The 15651-nt window shown below is 58.0% G+C and overlaps 1 protein-coding gene across 2 annotated transcripts; it reads left to right on the top strand.

The window, feature by feature from the left end:
- The first annotated feature begins 321 nt into the window (after positions 1-321).
- On the top strand, positions 322-11804 carry NBL1 (NBL1, DAN family BMP antagonist). 2 transcript variants are annotated; one of them, XM_082832434.1, is made up of 5 exons: positions 410-474; positions 6652-6716; positions 8455-8690; positions 8815-8926; positions 10324-11804. In XM_082832434.1, the coding sequence occupies exons 2-5, from the start codon at positions 6672-6674 to the stop codon at positions 10573-10575; spliced, it is 645 nt and encodes a 214-aa protein (XP_082688560.1). In that variant the 5' UTR covers positions 410-474; positions 6652-6671; the 3' UTR covers positions 10576-11804. The 2 variants fall into 2 exon arrangements, with proteins under 2 accessions (XP_082688561.1, XP_082688560.1); XM_082832435.1 differs by lacking the exon at positions 6652-6716 and having other exon boundaries at positions 322-474.
- The last annotated feature ends 3847 nt before the right edge of the window (positions 11805-15651 follow it).

Genomic DNA, 15651 nt, shown 5'->3' with positions numbered 1-15651 from the left:
GGGCTCTCTGCCCTGCCCCTAGGGCGCCGATCAGGGCGGCCCCGGTAGCTCCGCCGCGCCGTCGGACCGCGCCGGAGCCCGGCCCGGGGCTCGAGGGCGACGGGGAGAAGGGGCCGGGGCCCCGGGCGGCTGAGGCGCCCCCTCCTGCGCGCCCGGAGGGAGCGGCCCAGCGCGCCCGCCCGCTCTTTCTTTTTCGCGTCCCTCCCTCCACTGCCCCCGCCCTCGCTCCCTATTTGGAGCGGAGACACCCCTGACGTCGGAGCCGCTCGGCTCGCCGCTCCCCCGCACCGCGCGCCCGCCCGGGGCCGCAGACAGCGCGCAGCGCAGCCCAGCCGAGCCTCGCGGGGCCGCCGCCAGCCCTGCCGGCCGCCTCCCCGAGCCTCCCGGGGGCGCCAAGCCTGCCCCCCGCGGCCCGCAGACAGCTCCGCAGGAACCGGCGGGCGCGCCGCGCTTCCCACCGCCGCCGCGCGCGCGGTAAGTCCCGCCCGGGCCGGCACGCGGGCGCCCAGCTTCCAGAGGCTTCGGCCGCAGGCGCAGCGCCGCGCCCCCGGCCCGCCCGCCAGCCCAGGGCACCGTGCGGAGGCGCCGCCGCCGAGCCCGGGAGCGCTGGGGGCTCGGGGCGCCGGGTCTGGGGACGTGGGCGCGGCACGGGGTGGCCAGGGAGCACCCTTGCGCCCCGAGCCGGTCCCCCGACTCAACAGGGGTTTCCATTTCTCGGTAGGAGTTCCGCGGCCAAGAGAGAAAGGGAGGGAGATGCGCGGCCGAGAGAAAGCCGGGCGGGTCGAGGGCGGGTCGGGCCGCGCGGCCGCCGGGGCAGCGCCCGGAGCTCGGCCGCGGGGCTCGCGCGTCCCCGCTGCTCTGTCCGGGCCTCGCCGCGCCGCGAGCCTCTCCACTCCCGTACGTTTCTGCCTCCTTTTTGTCTCTCTCTGTGTTTCTGTCTCCCCATCTGCGTGTCTCCGTCTCTCTATTTCCGTTCCTCTCTTTATCTGGTTCTGGCCCCTTTCTTTCTGTTTCTCCGCTTCTGCCTGTTTTCCATTTCCCTGGGTTTGTGCCTCTGCCTTTATGTTTTCTCTCCGTCTCTCCGCCTGCCCCGCTGTGGGAGTCCCTCTCTGAGTTCCTGCGTCTTCCTGGTCCCCCGCCCTCAAATTCGGACAGCGCCCCCAGCCCGGGTCGGAGGCACGGGGCCCCCACCGGGGCTCGTGAATAGTTTCCTAGACCTGGTAAAAGAAGCGAAACCCTCCTCCTACCTTCCGCCTGCCCCGGGGGACTGGCCTGGGTCATCCCCCTGGAATTGAGTCTGGGGCAGGGGAGCCAGCCTTTCCGGGGGCTCAGTTTTCTTAAGCGTTCCACCCCCGCGAGGCGGCCTGGACAACTGGGCTGTGCTGCCGGCCACCTGCCCGCCCCGCTCCCTGGGCGGGGCGATTCTGCTCTTTTACACGCCGCAGTAAAGGGGGCAACTGGCCACCTCGGCGTGGCCAGGGGGTTGGCCGGCACCCGGGGAGCAGGGCACATTTTCAGGCTTTCCGAGGTCCTCGCCCAGCTGGAGGACACCAGCCTGTAACTACGGGAACCCCAGGAAAACAGAGGTCAGGGCCGGAGGCCAAAGGCTGGGCGCTGACGGGGGATGGGGGTGGGGAAGCAATTTGTCAACAAGGAGCCCCTCACCCTTTGTTACTGTGGAAACCACCAGCCTCCTGAAACTCCTCCAGTTGCTGGGGCCGCTTGGGTGTGGTTTGCCTTTGGTTGGGGCCAAAGAAAAGGCGAGGCTGGAGCGTTTCGTCGGTGACCCCCCCATCCCCACCCTTGCGAGCTGGACCTCTTTCTCTTGGGCCTGTGTGCTAGAGGGTGGACCCAGGAGGATGTGCTGTGCATTAGCCGCATATATCTTCATCCTTTTAGAGTGAAATTTCCAACTGAGTTCTCTCCTTCTCCCCACCCCCACCCCCAAGGGTCGCAGACTGCGGGAGCGGGCAGGGATGCTGGTGAAGTCTGCAGTGGGACTTCTGCTGAGCAGATGTGTAGGCCGGCCCTGCAGCAGCTCATTAGCATCGATTTGTTTTGGAGACAGTTTTTAGTCAGGAGGGTCTGCGGGCAGGCGGGCCGTGGTCTGGGCTGGGGGGCTGTAGCCAGGGAGGTGGAGCTGCTTGGCAGAGATGGGCAGGCCTTTGGGGCACGGGCTTGGCCCTGCGTGTCCGCCCCTGGACGGTTGGTTCATGCTCTGCCAGTGCTGACGGAAGGAAGGAAGCCACCCTGTGGTGACTGGGGTCATGGAATCACAGTGGCCTTAAGCAGCGCGCTGGAGCCAGGCTCCTCTTGAGGGAATCTGCTAGGATGGACTTTCCCAGGCCGTGCTTCCCATTTCACAGGGGCAAATGGGAGGCCTGGGCAGGTGAAACGAGTGGTCAGTGGCCTCTAAACACTGTACTGTCCTGCCTCCAGGCACACGGGGAGTCAGCGGGTGAGCTTGGGCCTGAACTTGTCCTTGGACCCCAGAGTAGGCCTGCTGAGCTGATCAGGGCTGGGGTCTGACCCTGGCTCGCCCCTCCCTTCAGTTGCACCATTCAAGGAAGTCCCCTGCGCTCATTCCAAGACCTGCGGCGGTTGCCTCACTCCTGCTGACCCCCAAGCCTAGGGCTGCGGCCACAGATGCCACACCCCCTGCACCCAGCAGCGTGTACGCCCCGGCAGCCAGGCCCAGCCTGTTTGCTCGAAGTTGCTGGTCTCTCTGGGAGCCTTTCGCTTCAGTCAGTGGCCCAAGAATTAGAGTCTGAGTGGGATCTTCCTCTCCGCTCCCACCCTGGCAGCACAGACAGTTCATAAAACCCTCGCCCAGCCATCATCTTGTTTGAGTTTCCCCTAAACCCATTTTCTTGGAGGCAGATGCAACCCTGGGGTTTAGATATTCTCAGGACATTCAGGATCCAGTGGGGGGGGGGGGGGGAGGGGAAAGGACGAGGGGGAGGGGGAGGGGAGGGGAAAGGGGGAGGGGAGGGTAAGGGGGGTGTGGGGGAGGGGGGAGGGGGAGACAGAAGGGTGTAGGCAGAGTTCAGGGAGGGTGAGCAGCCCTGGGTGACTCAAAGCTAGCACTCGTAGTGACCTCTGCTGAGAGGTCTCCTGAAATTTCCATGCCCTCTTCAGTTCAATTCTCACAACTGCCCTAAGAGGCAGCTACCCCCACTTTGCAGGTGAGGAAACTGAGGCACAGAAAAGTTAAAGGGGCTGAGCTAGGGTTTGAACTGGGGTCTGTCACAGTCCGTTGTGAATAATGGAGACCCTGACCCAGCCCTTTGCGTGTGTCAGGGTGGGGCAGGGGGTGGGGGGAGAACAGAGAGAGGAAGGGACTGGGAGCATCTGGTCTGATCAGTTTGAAAAATAACTCACCCTACACCCCACATGCTTTCTGTGCGAATGCAGACGTCACCAGAGCCCACAGGTAGAAACTTCCATCTGAATCTGCTGGGGCCTTAGGTGGGAAGGATTTCCAGAGGAGGTTTCGGAAAGCAGAAGTTAAAGCTGGGGAGAGACTTGCCTTCTAAGCATTTGCTGGTCCTGCCCTCCAGCTGCTCCCACGCCAGGCTGGTTGCTGGGAACCGAAGGCCTGGTGTGTGCATGTGTGTGTGTATGTTTGGGGGTGAGTGGACCACTGTACCAAGAACATTCTGGTGTGCCTGGCCTTAAGGACCCTGAATATTCAGATTTATCCCAAAGAGGAAACGGGGAGGGTGATTATTCACTTGTTTTACTAAATCGACTCCTTGTTGTGCAATGGGTGCTCTACGGTGGGTGCGGACGGGCCAGAGGTCTTCCTTGAACTCTAGGCCCCTCTGGTGAATTTCAGGTTTGATTCTAGGCACTAGGCCTAGGCAGTGGGGTGGGTGACCCCTGTCTGCATTGCTGTTACGGGGGACCCTTCCCTGGGGAGTTGGGGGGCTCTTGACCTGGCTGGTCCTCAGAATCATGTGGGAGTGAATACAGATGCCTGGGAGTGTGGGGTCGGGATATCTAGGGCTGGGGCCCGGGCTTCTGAGTTGTTGGCAAGCATCTCAGGGAAGATGCTAGGTTCTGGTAGGCGTGAAACGTAGAGAGGACTCCACAGGCCCGACCCCGAAGCCTGAGTTCTTGCTGCCCCACCCCCGTCCTTCCCCAGGAAGCTGCCGGTGCAGGTGTCCTGTGTCTGCTCACTGCCCTCGTCCCCTGCGTGGGAGACATGGGCCGTCACTTCCTTGTTCTGTGCCTCAGTTTCCACGGGGCTGGAGTGGGTCGGCTGTGTCCCCTCCCCTCCCCCAGGGGCCTTCTCTCTGTGTTGTTGGCAGCCTCAGATGTGTCAGGTGTCGGCACAAGGCCTCTGAGGATCCGGAGGGCTTGGATTGGGGAGTGGACGGTGGGGTGATAGGAAGGTACCCACCCTGGGCTGAGGGTGCCCTGGTTGTGGCCTCCCCACAACTCGGAGGAAGGGCAGCGCCGTACCTTCTGCAAGGCTCCGGGGAGCCAGGGGTTGGCCATGGCCGCGTGCTCCTCTGCAGGGGAGTCCAGGCTGGGATTTGAACTCTGCCCCACGGGGCGCCCATGCTTCCAACCCTGGCTGTGGCTGAGCCCCGGAGTGCTGACGGGTAAGAGACGCAGCTGCTGGGGCGGGAAGCCCCGGCCTCTTGCTTACTCCAGGTCATTCCCCGTCACCCTGTCTTCCTCTTCTGTGAAACTCTTGGTGGTTGGTTACCCTGCTGCTAGCTTTAGTGAATGCTAACTGTGTCAGCTTGGGCAAATCTCTTTTGCAAACCCAGTGCCTCGGTTTCTTCATCCGTCAAATGGGGGAAATATCATATCTGTCTCCTAGGGTTGTTATAAGGACCAAGTAAGTGAATATACATAAAAGCCTTAGAACGGTATCTGGCCCACAGTTAGCAGCAGCTCTTACTACTAGGAGGCTGGGAGGGCTGTGCTGGGCTGATACCCGTAAGCCCCCTTTCTGGCCTTGCCTGTGCAGTTCCCTCAACCACGGGTAACTAATTGTGCTCCTGAGTTCAATCCAGAATCGAGAAGCTCTCCTCCCCCGGCCCCTCCAGCTGTCCGACTGCCCCGCACTGAACAGCTGCTTCCTCTTCACCCACCTCCCTCGACCTCCCCTCCAGGCTCTGAGCTCCCCAGGCCCCCACCCTCGCTGCCCTCTCCGCCCTCCTAGAAGGTGCCTGGTAAACCGTTGTCAAACTGCAGGGAACCGCCTGGCCTGGGGAAGGGCACTGCTTGGCCTGACTTGCTGGGGGCCTCGGGACGACCCCTCTGCAAAGCAAGAGGATCGGCTTGGGGGATCCCCTTCCCGCCCTGGCGTTCTGGGACTCCCGTGACTTGTCGTGTGACCTTCAGGGCGGGAGGAAGGGATGAGAATCTGGGTGAGGCTCTCAAGTCTCAGGAAGGAAGGTCCGACTGCTGGATCAAAAAAAAAAAAAAAAAAAAAAAAAATCAGCTGAGCTGCTGCCTGAAAAAACAAAACACAAGCCAACAAAAAATAAAACCTGCTAGCAAAGAGCCGAGTCCAGTGTGAAGGGGGGGCAGCAGGGGTTCTTGGGGGCTGGACGGGGGTGTGTGTGGGAGACCGGCCCTGCATCCCCCCCGGCTCCCTGCTCCAGCGTCCAGCTTTGGCTCTGATGCCAGCCCAGGCCTCCCCACCATCCCCCCGGGGGAAGGGAACTGGCCTGAGGTGGGTCCCTGCTGGGTGCTGGGTGCTTTCATCGCATCCTCCCAGTCATTTTCAAGGAAAGGGCTCTGCTCCCCATTTTAGGGCTGAGGTCGGTGGGTGCAGAGAGGCGGACTGTACTTCCGGAAGTCACGCAGCTCCTAGGTGGGAGGCCTGGGACTTGAACTTAGGAGGCTCCCGGGGCCATGCTTCGGCCGGAGCTCAGGGCTGCTGGCCTGGGGAGGCTGAGCGCGGCCTGGCCGCTCCTCTGAGGTCCCAGCCAGGGCTTGGTGAGAGGCTGGACCTGGTGGGTTGGGTTATAGCACCCCCTCTGTGGGCCCAGCTGACCTTTAGCTGTGCCCTAGAGAGGGGGGTAGATAAGGGAGGTGGCCTTCTGCCTCAGTTTATCTCATTTCCCCTCGGCGTCTGCTACAACCTGACGCATGATAACCAGTCCTCACCCTCCAGACCAGTGACTCCCCTGAAACACTCACCGGTGTCCCATCTCCCACTACACCTTGTTATTAACCTCAGCCCCCATCTCAACTCCGCTCCCCCTTAGCCTGGCCCATAGCGTCAGTCCTAACCTCTCCTAATCCAAACCTCAAACCAGCCCCAGCGCTCATCTCCAGGTTACTTTCATTACAACGTCAGGCTCCGTTCCCGAGCCTAAGGAAACCGAACATCACCCTCTGCCCCACCTGACCTGGCCTTCCTGAGGGATCCTGATGGGGTCAGGCATAGGACAAAAGTCCCCGGACCTCTCTGAGGTCTCTAGGGGCCAGTCTCGCCTGGGGAGGCCCAGGGAGCTCTGGCCTTAGGTGGGTCTCCGCTGGTGTGCTACAGTGGTCGGACCCTGGTGCAGAGGCTAATTCCCCAGGGACAGAAAAGGACCTGGTGGGGTGAGAAAGCCTCCTGGATGCTAAGGGTGTTGAAAAATTAGGTTGCCGGTTAGGAACAAGTCCATTCTGTTTTCTTAGGTTGTGGCTGTACTGAAAACATGGGCTTTGCTGTCCACCTTGTGAGTGAGACCGGAAATGTGTGGGTGAGAGCCTGGGTCATGACACAGACTCCCTTGGGATGGGGCAGACGGTCTGGACTCACCTCCCACTGCTCTCCCCGCTTCACCCCTCCCCACTGGGCTGGGAGCGGGGGTCACCCAGGCGTTGAGATCCAGTGAGGTGGGACTTGTCTCTGCTTCCGGAGACCTCCTGCAGGGAGAAGGGGCAGGACCTGAGCAGAGCTTGCTGGATAGAGAGAGCGGGGTGCTGCAGAGGCACTCACAGCTCCGCAGGCCGGCCTGGGCCCTCCTTGCAAGCCCAGCTGAGTCAGCCCACGTAGTTAGCCTGCAGGAGCGCGCAAGACCCCCCAGCACCTCTCACTTCCCGACTTTTTACCAAATACCTGCCACTCCAGCAGAAGGTGGGCTGAGGGTAGCGTTGTTCGGAATGGCATTTCCAGCCCTGAGCCAGCCTGACTAGTACTGGGCATCTGTGGGACCAGTGGGACCATACTTGGCCCTTGCTTCCACTTCGGCCCCACCCAGGCCCCTCTGGGGACTGTCCCAAGACGCTGACCGAGCTGGACCACTTCTTAAGCCTGGCCTGCATATAAGAACCACCCTGGAAGCTCGTTAAAAAAATGCAGAATCCCACCCCACCCTAGAACTTTCACTTCACTAGTCCTCAGGGAATTCTGACGCTCTACCAGGTTTGGAAACCACCAGTCCAGGGCACCCCACTCATTTCACAGGTGGGGACACAGGCCACAGTGTCCAGGGTCCCACAGCATGTGTGGATTCCAGACTCCCAGTCCAGTGCCTTTTCCCCAGTGTCCTGCCCCCAGAGGACCCCTTTGTGAGCATTGCCCTCATTTCCGAATCTCTCTGAAGCCTCCCTCCTCCACAGTTCTTGCAGTGGGAGAGTGGGCGAAACCTACAGAAGATGAAGTTGGGGAACATTGGGAAAATCCCCTTTGAGTCCATGCTTGCGAAACACACTCTGCCCTGCACCGCCATCTCCTGGCAGATTCTGGTATTGCCTTATTAGTGCCTCGCTCCATCCAATTCACAGAGGGTCAAGCCCTTGGCTTGGACTGCCTCGCCTCTTGTTCGACTCAGGTGTGAGGTTGGAGCTGGAGATAGTGATGTGTGTGTAGATTCAGGGCTTGGGGCTCTGATGGGGCATCCAAACGAGAAGTAGTCTAGTTTGGGGTTAGTTTTTTCACCTGAGGTCCACGCATCCAAGGTGGCACAAGAATTCACAGTGACATGAAGATGGTTAACTTTGCTGACAACCGTGGCAGCATGTCCAGGAGACCTGCTGGCTGGCCAGCCCCTCAAGGACCCACAGCATCACAGTGAGGAGGGAGCTAATGATTGTTCAATACTCAGCGGGGTGCTTGGAAACTGAGTGTCTGGCTTAGTACTTGCAATAATCATTGCCACACACAGCATCACCATCCCCCTTTAGATGAAGCAAGTGAGGCACAGAGATAAAAAGTAACTTGCTCAAAGCTACAAAGTAAGTTATAAAGATAACCAACACATGTGGGATGTGTATGATCTGCTAGTCTCTCCACTCAGGGCTTTTCATGAAATACCTTGTTTAATCTCCATGATACCCATCTGATGCTCGTGCTATTAGCAGCCCCAGTTTTGAGGTTCATACAGGAGAAATAACTTGTCCAAGATTGTGCTTGGCTAGTAAGTGGCAGAGGTAGGATTTAAACCCAGGCAGTCAGAGCCACGCTGTAACACCACTGCCCCCCTGCCCTCTGCCCAGCCTCCTGGACCCTGCTGGCCTCACCTGCAGTCTGTACTCAGTTCAAGGGCTCCAAAGGTCACGGGCACGATGCTTCGGGTCCTGGTGGGGGCTCTCCTCCCCGCCATGCTGCTGGCTGCTCCACCGCCCATCAACAAGCTGGCACTGTTCCCGGATAAGAGCGCCTGGTGCGAGGCCAAGAACATCACCCAGATCGTGGGCCACAGCGGCTGTGAGGCCAAGTCCATCCAGAACAGGTGGGATCCCGGGGTGGTGGGTGGAAGGGATGAGGACACGGGCCCAGGAGGGAGGAAGAGGACAGGGCTGCCCGTTCTCGCCTCCACCGTGGTGACACGGACGCGGTGGGCTCTCCTCCCGCAGGGCGTGCCTGGGACAGTGCTTCAGCTACAGCGTTCCCAATACCTTCCCGCAGTCTACAGAGTCCCTGGTGCACTGCGACTCGTGCATGCCAGCCCAGTCCATGTGGGAGATCGTGAGTACGGCTGCCCGCTCCCGCCCAGCTTCCGCCCAGAGCCGGCACCGGTCTGGGCCACAAGTGCTTAGTGAGGCCCCACTGTGTGCAGGGTTCGAGCCTCGTGCTGGAGATACAGACATGGTCCTTGCCACGTGATGGCTCACAAGTCCGACACCAGCATGTACAGGACAAGAAGCTCTGTTCTGATGTCAGTCACATGCTGAAATCCTTTCGGTGGCTTCCCATTGTTATAGGATGAGACCAAAATCTTTGCCAGACCCCGTAAGGCCTGTCCACAAGGCGTGGTCTGGCTCACCAGGCTTTCTAGCTTCATCTTGCCCCTCTCACCTTCTTCACTAGCTTGACCCTGACACCAATCCCGCCTCCTTTCAGTCTCTCTTATCTTGTCTGCTTACGACCACCGCAGGGCCTTTGCACATGCTCTTTTCCCTGTTTGGCTTACCTTTCTCCTCCTCCCCGCCACTAGTTAAATTCTAGTCATTCCTCTGCGCTTGGCTCAGGCATCATTTTCTCAGAACCCCTTTCCTGATCCCCCAGGCACTGTGCACCTCTGCTTTGAGCATCTGTCACACGCACAGTTTTTCATCTGCATTTGGGTGATTTTGACAAGTCTGTTTCCTCTGCTAGACTCTGAGTTCCTTGAAGGACCATGCCTGTCCTTGTGTCCCCAGAGCTGGCATGGAGAAGGTGCTCTGTGGAAGGAGGGAGGGAGAGACAAGGAGGAAGGAAGGAAAAAGAAAGGGCAGCTAGTGGCGCGACAACAGGGGAAGAGTGAACGCTAACGGGGCTCGTATAGGGCAGGCCTTGGCTGGGCGGGGTGGGGGGGTGTTGGGAGGGGCTCGCTGAGGAAGTGATGTCTGGGCTCGGGTCCAAAGGTTGAGTAGAAGTTAAGTGGGCAAAGACTAGGGCGGTGGGGAGGGGACGGGTGGGGCAAGGACCTCCTAGGCAGAGGGAATGGCATGTGCAAAGTGTCAGGCAGATCAGGCAGGACAGAGCTGGCGGGAGTGGGGCAAGGTCAGGGTGGAGAGAGAGGTCCTCCGGGGGTCAACCTCAAGGTCCTGGGTGGCCTGGGTCAGGAGTCGGTTTTTCTGCGAGGGCAGTGGGAGCCCTGGTGGGGGGAATTTCAGGCAGGGGCGGACCACTTGGGTCCCCTCAGGGTGCCCTCTGGCTACTGTGGGGATGGGCAGGAAAGTGGCAGGACGTGAGGAGACAGGTCAGGTGTCTCCTGCAGGGACTCACCCCCCTCCCCCTGGACGGGCCCAGGTGTCCCAGGTGGCCTCAGGCTTCTGGGGTCTCTGGGATTCTTGGTCCCATGAGGAGTGTTACCCTTGGGGCCTTCCTGCCTGCCCCAGGCCCTTGGAAACCTCTCTCCCCTTCTCTCCTGCCCTCCGCAGGTGACCTTGGAGTGCCCTGGCCATGAGGAGGTGCCCAGGGTGGACAAGCTGGTGGAAAAGATCCTGCACTGCAGCTGCCAGGCATGCGGCAAGGAGCCCAGTCACGAGGGGCTGAGCGTCTATGTGCAGGGCGAGGATGCGCAGGGCTCCCAGCCCGGCCTCCACTCCCACCCGCACCCTGGCGGGCAGCCCCCCGAGCCCGAGGATCCCCCTGGGGCCCCCCATGCAGAGGAAGAGGGGGCTGAGGACTGAGGCCCCCGACTCTTCCTCCCCTCTCGTTCCCTGTGGAATGTGGGGTCTCACCCTCCCAGGGAAGAGTTGGGGGAGAGGCTGAAGCCCCCCTTTGGCACTGGATGGACTTGGATTCAGACTTGGACTTGGAATGCTTCCCGGTTGCCACGGAGATCTGAAGGGGGTGGGACTGGCGCCAAGCTGCACAATTTAATATATTCACGAGTTGGGGGGAAGAAACAGAGGTGTTCAGGGTTCTTCATCGGAGGGGGGTTCTCTTCTTTTCTGCCTCCTAGACATGTGCCCTGGGGAGGGGGGATAGTTGGCTAAGCTGCTGAGTTGGGGTGAGGCCGTCCAAGACGCGCCAAGGCCCGCACGGCCCCTCGGTGGGGCCGGGCCCTGAGCTGGGGTTGGGCGCCTTGCCCGTGGCAGCCCTGAGGCAGGGCTAGGAAGACCACTGGCAGAAAGAAGCAGGACGCTCCAGCCCCACCGGCTTCCCCAAAGGCCTTGCACCCCCGTCCCCAGGGCAGCTTCTCCCCGGTGGCCCTCCCTCAGTGGCATGGTTGGGAGTCAGGCCTGGGCAGGACCCTGCTGCCTCCCGGCCCTGGAGCTGGGAGCCAGGCTCCCTGCCTGCCTTGGCTTTCGGGGCGACGGGGAGGAAGGCAGGGGAGGAGGAGCCTTGCTGGGCCAGGGGGAGGGGATGACGCCCTCGACCAGAGGGCATCCTTCCCTCCTCGCCCTCTCCCAGATTTTAGTGCCTCTCCCTGCCCCCCAGGTTCTAGGCCCCTCAAAGCTGATGGAGCCAGCCTCACCCTCTTGGGAAGCTCTTTCTGAATATCGGATGCTGGGGAGGGGTCTCCCTTCCCCGGAGGTTCCCAGGGGGGACCTGGGTGGGATGGGTTCTGGATGAGCCTCAAGGAACGAGGAAGAGGAGGGGTGAGGGCGCGTGGGGCGGCTGTGTTCACTGTGGCTCTGCAGCTGCCTAGTCCCCCCCCCCCAACTCCTCGCAGCCGCACTTTAGCCCTAGAGGGGGTGCGGGGCCCCGGGGTGGGGGGCTGGGCAGGCGGGCAGGGAAGAACGCCCCTCCGTACCCACAGCTGCCTGCGTCTGCTCTTCTGTCCCAGGGCTGCTGCCAGCCCCACCAGCCCCCTGCCTGGGGGTGCCCCGGCCCTCACGGCTATTCCGACAAGAGCTTCTGGAGCTTGTAACCAGTAGGATGGACCCCGAGTTTCCTCATGAATAAATTCGTTCAACACCTGTGTTCTCTTCCTCACAGGGCAGCCCTGCTGACTCAGGGCTCCCCAAGGGGCGGGAGTCAGGCTGCACGCGCATCGAGCCCTGAGCACCCCTCCCCGCGTCCTGGTGGCCCTAACCTTCCCGCCGTGATGTGCCCCCCGCCGGCTCCTGGCTCCCCACCTCCTGCCTCCGTCCTCGGCTGTTTCTGGCCTCGCATATACGTTGGTTGGGCCTCCAGAACCCCTTTTCTGTCTTTGACCTTTGATCCCTTAGGCCCATGACACCTCTTCACCCTCACGGTGACTGCATCAGCCCTTCCCTGCACTCCAGCTGGCTTGGCCTCTGGAGAAGGGGAAACGGACAAAAACTAATGGTTACAAATTGATATAGGAGGTGGGGTGCTGTACTGAGTACTTTATATCAATTAACTCGCTGAATCCTCACCACCACCCTGCGATGCAAATACTGCCCTTGTTTTACAGAGGAGGCATCTGAAGTACAGCGGGATGTAGTAATTTGCCCAGGGTTGAGAAATGTCTCCAGTAGGACTTGAACCCAGGCAGTCTGGCTGAATCAGTCTTCTCGGTATAACCTTAGTAACTGCCATTTGCTGACCACCTACTATGTGCGGGGCTGGGTGCTTGACAACTGTGGAGTCCCTTCCCCTTCACGATGACCCTATGGGTTTGAGATCATCACCTGCATGCAGCTGAGCTCGGGGCCCCCCCGATTCTCCATTGAGACGGGGCTGGTGGGATGGGTGAGAGCTATGACTCTCTTTCTTCCTTGCACACATTGCTGTGACTACCAATACCAGGCAATTTATATATATCCTTTCTAATCCACGGAGCATCTTCATTTTGCAAATGTGAACTGAGGCCTTTATGCCCTGGGAGTGATTCCCCCAGGCTGGGAGGCAGCGGCGCGCGGATTCCAGTCTAGCGCCCTCTAATGATAACAGTTGTGTACTACACACACGATTTCCTCTGGGTACCAAGCCTTCCCTTCATGGCGGCTCTGTACTGTTGTGTAGGTTGTGTACGTCCCAACTACAGAATGGTGCTTCTTGGGGTCGTGCAGGACACAACTATCCAGGGTGGTCCTGTGTCCTTTGATGTGGAATTGGGTTGGAGAAAAGTATCTCTCTCCTGCACGCAGACCTCAGTGACCTCTCAGTCAGGCAGGGATAAGCCTTGGCCATATTAACAGTCCTTCTATACAGCTGGAGGTGAGGACTGACTGGAGCGCACAGAGAAAGTACTCAGAGACCAGGTCCAAATGAAGGACTTCCTGGGGTGGTGTCCTTGGTACTAGGTCTCTGAGACCTGAGCATCAACTTGGCAGGATGAGTCGTGGTCAGGAGCTGCCTTCTTCCTGTGTATGGAACAAGGTGGGGTATAAGTGGATAGATATGTAAAGAAATTAATAAGAGCTGCTTGAAAAGGAGGGAGGCAGCTGGGTTGGCACGGCTGGTGGCAGGCGTGGAGTGCTAGCCAGAGTTCAGACTTCACTCACATCGCAGTAAGAGCCCTGGAGGTGTCTGCACAGAACTGGGTTCCAGCGAGACGAAAAGGAGTCTTGTGGGGTGAGGAGGAGGGGGAGGCTGGAGACCGGCTGGAGACTGCAGTAGTCCAAGCAGGAGGTGATGGAGACCAGAGTTGGGTGGGGGCGGGGGAGGCCTAGGGAGGCAGGGCCATTGTAAAGAGGCGGGGCCACACAGGAGAGGCGCTGCTGATTGGATGTGGGAGCAGCGAGTGGGAAGAGCCAGATCTGCGAGAACAGAGAAGCATCTCTAATTGTGCCAGTTTGCCAACGGGAGTGAGATGTGGATTAGTGACGGCCAATTTTTCTCTTCTCCAACCTCAAACTGAACCACCAAGACAGCCCAGAAGAAGAATTGAAGGTCCCCCTCCACCATTCTTCCCAATCCCCGCAAGGGTGGCGGGATTGAAAATCTTTACAAGGGATAAACACTGATGCAGCACTGTCCACGCTGGCCCCTCTCCGGATGGATGGGTAATTAGTACCGGCTTCCCCTCCTTGTTTGCCTATATAGAGCCAATAACTCCCATCTAGTTTTCCTCCCATGCTCGGAGCCTCTGGGAAAATCCTGTCTGCCTGGGTTCAAATCCTGGCAGGGCTACTTCCTAGCTGTGTGATCTTGAGCAGGTCACTTAAGATCTCTGAGGCTCAGTTTTCCCATTAGTAAGTTGGGGAATAATGATCGCACCGCCTCATTCCCAGGGTCGTGGGAATGAATCAATGTACATGTAGAGCTTAGAACAGTGCCTGGCATATAATAGAACCTCAATGAATGTCAACCATTATAATAATAATTATTGGGAGTAAATGATTGGCCCACAACTGCTGGTGATTGGGCTGATAGTTTTCTTCATTAATTCATTGAACATATATTTATGGCAACGTAATATGTGCTGAGGATACAACAGTGAACAAAGCAGACCAGCCCCTGCCCTCGGTTAACCAGTTGGTTAATGCCTCCTGCGAGAGCAGCTCTGAGCAGACCTCACAACCTCCCTGGACCTTGGTTTCTCCATCTCTGTCATGAGCAGCTCTCCTTGGTCCCCTATGTACTGACAGGCATGGAGATCTGGGACAGAGGACTTCCTAAGACTCAGCTGTCCCATTGTGGCACAAGCCTTCTCCTCTAGGGAGGGAGCACCCTGTGGCTAGAAGTAATAAAACACTGAGCATCCTTGAAGGTCCCTCTCTACCCTGAAATGTTAAGGACATTCAAGACTGTATTATTCCATGACTGAAATGACATATTCAGGTGCGTACGCAGAACTTCTGAAGTTCTTAAATTCAAGATAATAACTGTGGCCACAAGGTGGCACCACCACCCAGGCCCAGCCTTGAAAAATTATTTTTTTGAATTTTATTTTATTTATTATTTTATACAGCAGGTTCTTATTAGTTATCCATTTTATACATGTTAGTGTATACATGTCAATCCCAATCTCCCAATTCATCACACCACCTCCCCCCCACGCCCCCCCCCGCCACTTTCCCCTCCTTGGTGTCCATACGTTTGTTCTCTACATCTGTGTCTCTATTTCTGCCCTGCAAACCGGTTCATCTGTACCATTTTTCTAGGTTCCACATATATGCGTTAACATACGATACTTGTTTTTCTCTTTCTGACTTAACTTCACTCTGTATGACAGTCTCTACATCCATCCACACCTCTACAAATGACCCAATTTCATTCCTTTTTATAGTTGAGTAATATTCCATTGTATATATATACCACATCTTCTTTATCCATTCATCTGTCAATGGGCATTTAGGTTGCTTCCATATCCTGACTATTGTAAATAGTGCTGCAATGAACATTGGGGTGCATGTGTCTTTTTGAATTATGGTTTTTTCTGGGTATATGCCCAGGAGTGGGATTGCTGGGTCATATGGTAATTCTATTTTTAGTTTTTTAAGGAACCTCCATACTGTTCCCCATAGTGGCTGTATTAATTCACATTCCCACCAACAGTGTAAGAGGGTTCCCTTTTCTCCAACAACCTCTCCAGCATTTGTTGTTTGTAGATTTTCTGTTGATGCCCATTCTAACCAGTCTACCTCATTGTAGTTTTGATTTACATTTCTCTAATAATTAGTGATGTTGAACAGCCTTTCATGTGCTTCTTGGCCATCTGTATGTCTTCTTTGGAGAAGTGTCTATTTAGGTGTTCTGCCCAATTTTGGATTGGGTTGTTTGTTTTTTTAATATTGAGCTGCATGTGCTGTTTATATATTTTGGAGGTTAATCCTTTGTCCGTTGATTCGTTTGCAAACATTTTCTCCCAGTCTGAGGGTTGTCTTTTCGTCTTGTTTGTAGTTTCC

Source organism: Leucopleurus acutus (assembly GCF_964270905.1).
Source record: "Leucopleurus acutus genome assembly, chromosome: 2".
NCBI classification, from domain to species: Eukaryota; Metazoa; Chordata; class Mammalia; order Artiodactyla; family Delphinidae; genus Leucopleurus; species Leucopleurus acutus.
The sequence above is the reverse complement of the archived record's forward strand: the minus strand, read 5'-3'. Positions and strand labels throughout refer to the sequence as shown.